This window comes from Hippocampus guttulatus, chromosome 5 (assembly GCF_054856545.1).
Source record: "Hippocampus guttulatus isolate MCC_2025c chromosome 5, RoL_Hgut_1.0, whole genome shotgun sequence".
Lineage (NCBI taxonomy): Eukaryota > Metazoa > Chordata > Actinopteri > Syngnathiformes > Syngnathidae > Hippocampus > Hippocampus guttulatus.
The window spans coordinates 10,220,001-10,232,045 of record NC_141265.1 but is presented as its reverse complement, the minus strand read 5'-3'; the positions used below and the strand labels follow the sequence as shown (position 1 = coordinate 10,232,045).

Sequence of the window (12,045 nt, the reverse complement as noted above, 5' to 3'; positions counted from 1 at the left end):
AAGCCGACAGTGTCAGTTGTTGAGGTTGTATATCGTCCGGTTGCCAGGTCAGTATTTGAGTATTTCTCAGAGGAAGTAGAAGACCCCACCCTGAAAGCCATCCCCAAGGAATACCTGAGACAAGCCGTGTCATCGGAGCTGCTCTTCTTTCTGTGACATACAGTAAGATCATTAAGCTCCGTGTACAGTACATAACCACTTCTACTACAGTATTCCGTTCTTGTTGTCTTCAACAACTTTTTAATAGTGTCTCAATTGTACTTTAAGTTGACAATCACAATTAAGATGCATCGTTGACTCTTGGTCACAAAACAGCTGTCATTCTAAGTGCCCAAGACGTTGGTCTTTTATATTTAGCTTTTGGGACGTGCTCTCACACTACGACGCAGAGCAATATTGTGCTCATTAAACTAAGAAGCATGGTGTTTAATATGTTTATCCATTCACTCAAAAGTGAATATTATTTACTTTTTAAAGGCAGAAATGTTTCATACAGCTCCTGTACTTGAGCCAACGAAACATGTTGTGATCTTAACTTTTTCACAATTACCTGATAAGCCAGATCAACACGAGTCTCTTTTTAAATCATGGAGTCGGAAAATCTGGACATGATAAAGGGTTGACACACTTTTTTTTTTTTTTTTTGCATGTTTGAAAACAACCACCAGTATATTGTACTGGGCTGATTAAATGTCAAGTGTTAGCGTCGGAGTGCGCTCAAGCTTGCGTGCGTGTGCTTACGCGTGTGCGCGCGCGCTTGTCGGCTGCAGGCTGAGCGGGAGAGAGTGGGAGGGGCCGAAAGCGCTCGGGTCCAATCCGAGCGGGCGGGCAAAGCTTCTACAACACGCTCTTCCCTCCTTCAGCCGGCAGAAAACAGTGGAACCCTCCCATCGAGGTGAGAGCGCAAATGTCATGAAAGCGACCGCAAGAGCAGAGCGCAACCACCGACACGCCGAACGACCTCCGTCCGCCTCCCCACGCCTGCGTCTGGGATGCTTTTAGCGCACGAGCCGCCTCCAATCAGGGCAGCCAGCGGTGGTCGACGCAGATCGTCGACAGTCTTTTAGTTATTATTTTAAACAGAGGATCTTGCCCACCGAGACGCCCCTTTTTATTTCAGTGTTTCTGTTTGTTTCTTCATGACTGCTGCTTTGGGAAGTGAGGCGCAACAGCAACATCATGCGAGGTAAGCGCACCAACTCCACGCACGCGCGAACGCCGATTGGCGTGATTTGCTCCATGTCACGTTGGACCTTGAAAGTTGTCTTTTTGTTTGTTTGTTTTAGCTTGAAGTCGGGTTCAGCACGATACAAAATGAAGAAAGTATGTCAAAGTTTATTTGCGTGTGTCAAATGAGCAGGTGAACAAGTCCACGCGCAAAGCGATTGGAAATTAAAAGTGGCGTCTGATGAATCACCTTAGTCCATTCACATCAGCTCGCCGGCCGGAAATTGCCGCCTGATGGTGTTACAGGAAATATGCTTTTTACTCGTCTTCAGTTTGCCTTGCTGATTCGAGGTTGTGTAAAAAGTTTTTGGGATGTTCCAGGGCCAATTGCCGTGAGCTCCACTAACCCATTTCTCTACAAGGTGGCCGGCATGTTCAATATCAACGTCAATGTCATGTTGTCGGCGCTCTCTCCCTCTCTCTCGCTCACACGCGCGCGCGTACAAACGCACAAGCTTGCACGTTCCTACTTTTCCCCCCCTCCATGAACAGTGTCAGATTTAAAACAGTGTTGTATACTGTTCCCAATTCAAGCACATTTGCAGTGTGGCCTATTTGGAATGTTTAACGGCCCTTTGGAGATTTGGTTTTATAGTGAGACGTATTGTGCAATTCAGGCTCAGACGAAGTTGCATCATTGAACGTTATGAAAATGCGTTGCTGCATTTTGTCTTCGAAAACAATGATGTCAAATAGCATTTTAACGGTGACAACAATATTTTGTACGGATATAGGTAGCCATTAAATGCGATCATTCTTGGTGTAATCGGTGAATGTTTAAGGAAAAATGTTAAAAAATATATACTGTATATCCCGAGGCTGAATAACTCTGTAAAAAGAGTAGAGTGTTATACATAAATAGAATCCATTGTAATTCTTTTTATTTTCTATACTAACAGAATAATTTGCTGTGATCGTGCATATTATATGTGGCATTAACGTTGCATTAATGTTGCAGTTCAATTGAAAAATGAACAATGAATCACCACAGCAAGATTGAATTCCATGACAAACAATATAAATGGCCATCGAGAACGGCATCTATTGCATAAGTCTTCTTTTCGCTGTCATATTTTATGTGTCTGGATGCCATTTAACATTTTCGGCTGCTGCTTGAGGCCACCACAACTCTGAGCCAGAAAAACAAAAACAAAAAAGTAAATAAAACAGACAAACATCGCCCACCTCTCATTCTGTCATTTAAGACCAAACTCCTCTGTCGTGCGCCTTGCGTTCCCCCCCCCCCCTCGCATTATAGCGACCACGCTTGTGCATGGGAGGCTTCCAGGGGGTTTCTACGGGAAGCTCCAGCTTTCACTTTATAGCCATGGTTAGCAGAGGAGGCCCCTGAAGCGTCTCTCTCACCCCTCTTTCTCCGTCTCTAGCTCTCTCCATCTTCCTCTCTCCCTCTGCACGCCCGAAAGGGTTTTGTCAGATAGAATTAAATCAGTGTGGGCAGCGCGCCCCCCACTCTCAACCTGTGTGTGTGTCTCAGCTGCCCTTACATAGAACTGTGCACACAACCACAAGGTTATAAAAAATAGAGGCCTCTCATGTGCCGTGGTAATTATCATTTAACGGTAGCCACAACTTCTGAAGTTCCGGACCGAATGTGATGTCCGCCAATTTTCAGGCCAGGAAAACAAAAACGGGGAAAAAAAGAACTGATCCAAAAATATGATTTGGGCCTTTTTTTTTTTTGCATTTCTAGAAATGCATGTTTTATATTGTGGCTTTGAAAAATGTTTTAAAAATGAAAATCTGTATTTAGCACCAAGTTGATACTTGACCGTTTTCATTTGCATCTAAAACCTCATTATGAAGTTGCAAGTAAATGAAGCTCACAATGTCCCATCACATTTGTATAGCCAAACAAATTATAATAACAATACAAACTAGTTTTATTCATTTCGTGTTGGGCATGTTTTCATTTGCTGCAGCGTCGAGGCAGCGTCGGTGCAACCTCGATGCACCTCGGTCAAAGAGTTCACCATGCGATAGCTGAAGTGGTGGGGGTCGGAGAGAGGGCGGGAGAGGGGCGGTCAAAGCGGCATTTGATCCGCTGGATAGGCGATAAGTGTCAATCGCTATCTCCCGCACTTCTTCAGGATGACGAAAAGAGAGGAACGGTACATGAGTCAGGTGAAGGCAAGCTGAGGTCAGATGTGTCGCAACAGGTGTGGCGATGCTGTCGATATTGCAAAATATGCCATTGGCTCGTGTTTTTCTCCCCATGCAATCATACACATAGATAGCATCACTACAGGCGCACGCACACGCACACACACATACACACACATGCACACACACTGAAACAATACGCATGACGGCTTCATGCCAATAGAATTAGTTCCATCCTGTTTTGCCGTGGAGGTTTGCGCATTGATCCGTCCGATTCCGAAGCATCCCGAGATCGATTTTTCATCAAATCCAACGGAAGCAGTCTGTTCAGATAAATCTGTGGTGCATCACTCAGCTGACACTGCTTCAACCATATCGCGTGATCCTGAATTGTGAACCGTTGACTCTTTTTTCATATTTTCATACAAGGTGGGAAGTACGGGCCGACCGACAATCCAAATGGACAAAAAGATCTCAAGTGAGAAAACAGCTGAACCGGGATCACTGGACCCACTCCGAGTTTGAAAGACCACTTTCATTCCATTACTGATTCACATTGCTCCAAATTAATTTCATACTGTGGAAAACGCAATGTGCGCTATTATCGGGGCCCCCGAGTGGTCTGTTTGTTGGACTCGGTCGGTGTCGATTGTGTTGTTTATTGTGTGTTTGTGCTGACTAATGGCGAGTGTTATGTAAGAAGAGAGGAGAGATTACCCCAAGCCCATGCAGGCCACGTTGTTAATCCCTCAACGCAGCCCTACTGACTGAGCTACGGCTTGGATGCTGTTGCAACGCACACACACACACACACACACATGTGGGGCTCATATCCCACTGGCAACACACTCGCTAACGCATACCGCAGTCTCCTCTGCCCAACCGCGCTGTGTGCGTCTGTGTGCGTATGGCCTGATGGCACTCCTGTAGTCCCACTGAGCCGCTATCATAGCTCGTGTTTGTTTAGCAGGCGCTCAGCACAGACTTCATGTTGGTTTTATCCCGCCGTCGCTATCTCGGGGATATGAGGCGAACGGTGTCCCCCGTCTTTCCTCATTCTCTCTCTCTTTTTTCTTTAAGTCTTAATACACACAAAGCGTGGGCTATATGGCGCGCTTGAGTTTGTGTAGCCACTTTATCTACGCCATGAGGGATTTTCAGACCTGAACCGCTCCTAAACTCTAAATCTGCCTTGAAGTCATAAGTCCTCGTCTGCCAATTTTACTGCTCCGTGAAGGAAGTACTGTATGTCTCTGTGGAGCCAAATCATTTTTCTCAGATTTAGACAGAAGTTTGATTGAGGCGCTCCATATTCACAAATGTTTTACTGGAAGAAGATCTTGCATGCAGACCAGCTGAACAGCTGTTATTGTTTTTCATTGCCACCGTGTCCAAAGAGATATCAAGAGGAAAAGTTATGAGACCCGAAATATCACATGAATGCAAAAGTGGCCAGCTAATCATACTCGATAAGAGGGTGAAAAAGAAGGACTGCACGGTGGGTTATGGCGATTATTGTTTTCCTCTTCATTTCGACCAGATTATGTGTGAAATGATTTCCTTTTCTGCACTTGGAGATGGAGAGCTGATTTGAGGTGAACAAATGTGAAAGCGGGGATTTCAAATCGGGAGATAAAAGGAAAAGAAAGGGAGGGAGGGAGAATGAGATTGAGATAAGAAAGGAGAGCAATTAAAAGACTTAAGGTTACATAATAAAGTACGCGTGCATGCGTGTGCGTCTGCCAAAAGTGTGCTTAAAGTGGAGGATGTGCAGTTCATTTGGATGTGCCAAATAGACATTGAGTCTAAATGGTAGACATCCACACGCTGATGCAGATACTGTGATCAGATCACATTTGCAAACCGGAGTTGCCCTCAGCAGTGAATAACGAACGCCTGCCTGCACCCATACCGGTGGCATCCAAAGTCCACACCAGGAAACTGCTGCTTATCTAACACAAAATCAGATTACTCCATTTACTGTAGGTTTGTGTCAGTGTTACACTTCCGCCTCGTTTTAGGAATATGCATAGCTAGACATTGGAAATAAGACAGCCTCGTCATATGATCATACCTGTCAACTCATACGGTTTAGCCATAGTTCATACGGATTTTGTGGTGAATCTTACGTATATGGCCGTATCGCACAAATCATACGGATTCTGAAAATTTCCGTTTTTTGTTTTTTTCCCTCCCCCGACAGGTAGTTCCGTTTGCTTTTGCCCAGAACGGTGCTCGTCTACTCGAATGCTTTCATTTCCGGAATACAACTCTGAACACAGTAATGCCACTAAGTAGAATGATGATTAGACATTAACCAGACATTGTATTATGGAGATCTACAATAAATATCATTGAAAATTTCGTGGGTTTTTTTCTGTGCCGTTATTTTGACATAAAATGCTTTGGTATGTTATAAGGATTTTTTTGGTAGTTTATACAGGTTGGCGCTCCGAAAAGTTGACAGGTATGTATGATGCGCAGAAAAGTGATTTGTTTATCGAAGAATTGATCTTCCTCAGGGAGGAAGTCGAGCTCGATTACAATTAGTTGCCACGTGCAATCTAAAAGCATGTTCCCACTAACTGAAGGTGTTGCGTTGGCAGATGCAAAGCTTGCAACGCCGCAACAATAAGCCTTCGACTTAGCCAACTGCATCTTTTCTTAATGACAAAGATTAGCCAGTTTTAGTGCTTGTAATCCCGTTGAAGAGGTTCTTATTAGGACTATCTCTCCTTCTCTTCATCCTCCCCTCTCTCTCTTTCTGTATCGCTCTCTCTTGAGCAACCTCGCCCAGCCCAAATGTGCATGCCAGTGTGTGCGCGCGGGTGAACAACCACTGCTAAGGACACGCAGTTGCCAGAGCAGTTGACGTGAGGTCTCTTATCATTCCTTCGTAAAGGGAATGGAATTATGAAACCAAAACCGCTGCTGCTTTTACTCACTCGACTCCAATTTAACGGTGATAATGTATTCTGTTAAATCATGCCACGAGAGAGGGAAAGAGAGGGAGAGAGAGAGAGAGAAAGCAGGTGAAGTGCAGAGCAGGCTGTGTGTGTGAGTCTTTGTGATCAATTTGCCTCTGTGAGAGATGCCCCTGGGGCCACTTTGGGGAGAACCTTGTTAGGCTGAGTTAAATTGTTGCCCGAGGCGAGCTATTAGTGGCCATCCCTGAGAGAGGACACACACATCGCATGCTCTCGCACTTAAACAGAAACGCACACGCGTGCATTCAAACACACTGCAACGGCCTCTCATTTATATGCCCGCGTTCGCTCTGGCTTCACTCGCAGGAATACATAAACACACAAGCGGCGTGGAAGAACCCGAACTTGAGGCAGTCAAGTGTAAAAAGATACAGTTACTGGAAGAAGATGGCTTTCACAGTCACAAGTGGGAACAAAAATCACACAGTTCAACCAAAGTACCTTGGCTAAATCTCTTAACGATTCTATACTTTTTGTGCAATTTGAGCAATTTCATGAACTGTGGATTCATCCATCCATTTTCCGATCCGCTTTATCCTCACAAGGGTCGCGGGGGGTGCTGGAGTCTATCCCAGCTGTCTTCGGGCAGTAGGCGGGGGACACCCCGAACCGGTTGCCAGCCAATCGCAGGGCACACACAGACGAACAACCATCCGCGCTCACACTCACACCTAGGGACAATTTTTTGAGTGTTCAATCAGCCTGCCATGCATGTTTTCTGGAATGTGGGAGGAAACCAGAGTACCCAGAGAAGACCCACGCAGGCCCGGCGAGAACATGCAAACTCCACACAGGAAGGCCGGAGCTAGGATCGAACCTACAACCTCTGCACTGTACCACCGGGCCGCCACTGTGGATTCAATATCTTTTTATTGCTTGACATGTCTCTAACAAAGCCGGTGAGCTTCTCCCAATCAAATCAAATTGACCAGTGTTTAAAAGACTCGACTAATCATGTGGTGTGACTAATGTGATGTCACCCTGTAGAGAGAAAGATGGACCAAGTATTAGTTAGAAATGGTTACCATGATAAGGCCGTAGTAGAATCATGGCCCATGCAGCCAGTCGACAGCGGAAGGATAATCACGTTCAAGTTTTGATTATAATTGGAATGAAAGAAAAATACGGTGTAATGCAGCTTTTATGACCAAAATGAGACTGAAAACACAATTTGCCACAACACTACTGTCAGACAAACAGACACTTAATTTTGTATTTTCATCAGTGTCTATTAAAGGTTTATTGCGCAGTACGAAATGTGTGATAAGATCTTATTATGGTCACCACTCAATGAAAATTTATTTCATAATTTTTGTATATAATATTTGAAATAATAACTTTTATTTCATAATAGGTTATTATGATGATGATGATGAAATGTAAGGCTCATTATTTGACTGACAGGCATATCGAAATATTGCATTTTTACTCTCTCCTCTTCATCTGAAAAACTCGTATTTCTGCAGTGAACTGCAGCCTCCCACACCGTTGTGGATTTGATCCACAATTCTTTTTTTTTTTTTTTTTTTAAATATTCATTAGGCCTTATTCTGAAAACCTGCTTCGGTTGTATTTTTGGGCACACTTAACAGGACAAACTTCAAACTTTTCTCTTTGTCTTTGCAAGCATGTCGCTCCCTTCCCTCCTATTAGTCTCTCTAACCTTTCTTTGGCTCTCTGGGATAGCCACCTTTTCTCTCCCTTCCCCCCCTCAAAGACACACACACACGCACACACACGCACACACTCACACTGTCATCTACAATTAGACTCAAGAGAAACACCATAGGAGGAGCATTGAAGGAGGATGAGGACATGGCCAACGCCAACAAACGTTATTTTCCCACCCCAGGAGGAAACGACCTCACTCAGTGCGTGTAAACATCTTCTCCTGTACGCTCATTCCTTCAGTCCAAGTAAAATAAGGACACAACCACCCCAACGGTGTGGCAGCTCAGCTCTGCCCACAAACGCATGCGTGCAGACATGAAGAGCGAGTCATGACAGTGAGCGACACGAGACAGAAAGCAATGTGCGTGTGTTGTCTGTGTGTGTGCATTCTCATGGCTGATTTCAGCATCATAATGACCAGATGCAGATCTCTCACACTTGGAGCCGTTCCACTCTGATGCGTTCACTCGGTCTTCAAGGAAAGGTCAAAGGCTGTTAGGGTCCTACGGGTCACCCAGGGGCCTGAAGGGCATGAAAGTACGTCTGTGTGAGCGTGTGTACAGTGGCCATGAGAGGCAGATCAGAGGAGGCAGATGGGCAGACTCAGTGCGTGTGTGCGTGTGTGTGTGTGTGTGTTTTGGGGCAGGGGTTGGGTTTACCCTGTGGATTTTTTTCCCACGCCTCCTTCTCCTCTTATCCATCTGAGGACACATGCCGCATTGGCTGGGAGACTTTGTGAGTGTGCCTGTTTGTGTGTGTGCGTGTGTGTGTGTGTGTGTGTGTGTGTGTGTGTGTGTGTGTGTGTGTGTGTGTGTGTGTGTGTGTTGGAGCGGAGAGGCGGTTAAGCACAGAATGTCATACTGTAATGTCTGTTTTTTTCCAAAGCTATGCGCAGTAATTTATTCATTCAAGCATATGTGTGTGCGTGTGTGTGTGTGTGTGTGTGTGTGTGAGAGAGAGAGAGAGAGAGAGAGAGAGAGAGAGAGAGAGAGAGAGAAGAATCGATGCACTGGATAACAGTGGCCCCCTTCTGTCCCCTCTCCGTGGTGTCCAATCACGCTGCAGCATAATATTCTTTGAGCAAGCTGCAGCTGATCCCAGACCTGCTATCTGAGCAATTACCCAGAGTGCTTTGAGGCCGCACGGCAAGCTGGACAAGCTCATGCCCTCTGACACACAGCATGGGGGGTTAGGGCAGGAGAGACTGTTTTTCTGACTATTTGTACATATGTGTGGGGAGACAGTTGTGCTGGCAAAGTGTGGAGGAGGAGGGGGTTTGATCACGATGCATTTTACAGGGTTGGGAGAAGCAAGAGGCATGTCTGCCGTTTCACAAATTTATTAGACCACCACCCGATGGATGCTTTATGCTACAGCTCCCAAAATCAATTTTACCTTTCTGTAATAGGCCATCAGTAACTCTTTAACTGAAATGACATTTTTAAAACAGGACTTCTTGAATTCACTGTTTTCCAAACGTGAAAAAATAGGTCTGCACATTTCTATTTCTCAAATATGATGTCAAGATCAATTTGTTGACATTCCTAAAGGGAACCAAATCGTTTTAGTGATTGAATTCTGCATGAGTTATCAAAGAAGCCCAGTGAGCTGCCTCAAATCTGGGTATACAAATGTGAACACCTCATTGCTGTTCACAATGTTAAAAGTTGAGTGCTTATTAAAAAAGAAAGAGTTTGTGTTAAAACACCACGAGATGCTGGATGATCTCTGAGACAAATAAATGCGGCTGGGTCTAATAAATGTGTTCTGTCACTGTACATGCTGTAACAGTGTGATAGAGACATATTTGGCGGCGGGGGTGCGACCCGGCGCAAGGGGGGAGGCAAGCTATTACTGCTGTGTGGCATTAGGATGATTATTTTAAAGCACGGCAGGCTGCAAACTCACACAACTGGTAGAAGTCTGCTAGCATGGCGAACCTCGGGTTAGCATGGCAGCATGTGCCCATCATGAGTTTCGGTAAATAATCTGCAATCTGATTAAATAAAGTTGTGAAGCGAACTAAAAAAAACAAACAAATAAAACACACACACACACACAGGCTGCATTTTGGCCCACTTCTGTGGGGGTATAAACCACTCTGGTACTGTACCTAAATGGTGACGCATTGCAGTCTGATGATAAACAAAAAATTTTCTTTTTCTCATGGAAATCAAATATGTGTTTTTTTCTTCTTTTTATAACAAGTTAGGTTCTGTTGCACTCATATAATGTTCGACTGTTTACTTGCTGTGCAGAAATCGGTGATGACTGGAATTTGCTTTGCAAATTGGCAATTGAAAATGAACACCGAATCTGAATTTTCGTTTTTGAGTCAGAACGGGTCAGAGCACTTTTTCTTCAGAGAGGAATGTTTGGATGGTGCTTGTGAGTGCAGATGCGTAAAAGCTACGTGCGTGCTACGTTGCGCAAATGACCGGAAGTAGTTGCATGCGAATGGGAATGTTTGGCCTGCTAATGAGCATTACATTCAACTGTTCAGCAGTCAGTCAATAAAGCCCAGCGCGGTGTATCAACGCCTCGCTGGTGGCCTCTCACGCCGTCCTAGCAACAAACGAAGGAGTTTGCAAACTTGGACATCAGACCTGTGAGACAAACTAGTTTAGGACAAAGCTAATTATAGAAAGCTGATAGCTGTAAAATGGGACCAAAGAGAAAATAAACGTGCCGGGTTCTGCTGTTGGCCAATGTACGGCGCGGAAAGCTGGGGATTAAAGTAAGCTTACTTTCAACAAAAAAGGAAAACCTTTCGATAGCTTGATGATTGATGTATGTGTCAATGCACTTTCATTTGCTTGAATCAGATAAGTGAATATGGCTTAGTAAATGTATGATGAAGATAAAGCGCAATATAAGTGGACCACGACATTGACCATTCAACATTTAGATAACATTGTATTTTTCATTTGTAACACTTTATGACATTTTTTTTTTTTTTATAAAAGTGCATTGACACGAGTGGCGACTGGAGGTTTCGGGTGCGAGCTCAAATTATGAAAGCAGATAATGCAGCTATTTACTTTTGTCGACATAACCCGCAGTGGACGCCCGAGACAGATTATGGTTATGTTTGAAAGTTTAATGAGACAAACTGAACTAATCTTTCACCACTGGGTAGGTGAAGTGCATACAAGAGGACTGTTTGGTACATGGGATTTGTATGGAATGGATTGGAATTAAGATGCAGTAGTAGCATTGTGTGTAAGGTCAGTTTTATACTTTTGTCAATCCATTACGCCTTGGATTTGTCAATTTCTCTACATTAAAGTAGAACTGGGTACCGAAGAGTTCTGAGATCTAGCAGAAGTGCGAGAATGAAAACATTCTGATGAAGTATACATTTATTTTTGCAGGGTGTTCAATCACAATGGCAGACATCTGCAGAAAAACAGACGTCTGCGTCGGTAGGAGGCGAAGAACTCAAGCGGTGTGGATGACTGGTGAAAGTGACTGAACATTAGTTTGTTCAGAAGAGCACCAAGTCCGCAGCTCTTCATTGAGTTTTAGATGTTTCACACGGCAAGTGAGACGGCATGCTGCTCAAGTCCATTTGAATCCATCGGCAGAGGAGCGTTTCATTGATTTTAATGGGGCAGTAAGATGTGCAAACATGAGAGGAGACACGGGGGAGATAACCCAAGCAGTATTCTTACGCGCTATTCCCAGAAGTGTGACTTAATTCACTCAGCAATCACAGCACCAGAAGTTTTTGCAGTGTTTTCATCATCAGCGGACGGGAAGAAAAAGCTTGCTCCTCTTTGGGCTTTATACGACGAGGAGTTCTTCCGTGAGATGGAAATAGATCATGAAATACAGAAACCGAGATGATTTCCAAGTCACACAGCCACTTACAGCGTGAAGGAACACTCGGCGACGTGCGGCAATGTCAGACAGTCAGAAGTGGAAGGGATGGTGAATAGTGATAAGATAATTCAGAGTGTGTAAGACATCTAAGACCGGCAGCAGACTTGTTCACATTTAACAAGCAGGCTTCAGGCGAGGGAAGGGGAAAATGTCG

At 44.5% G+C, this 12,045-nt stretch overlaps 1 protein-coding gene across 1 annotated transcript in view; it reads left to right on the top strand.

Annotated features, from left to right (window-relative positions):
- The first annotated feature begins 890 nt into the window (after positions 1–890).
- Positions 891–12,045, top strand: part of rorb (RAR-related orphan receptor B) — a 22,252-nt gene continuing 11,097 nt past the window's right edge. The window contains exon 1 of the mRNA XM_086110945.1: positions 891–1,186. Coding sequence (XP_085967071.1) covers positions 1,180–1,186 — 7 coding nt within the window. The 5' untranslated portion in view covers positions 891–1,179. The remainder of the gene's footprint in view (positions 1,187–12,045) is intronic.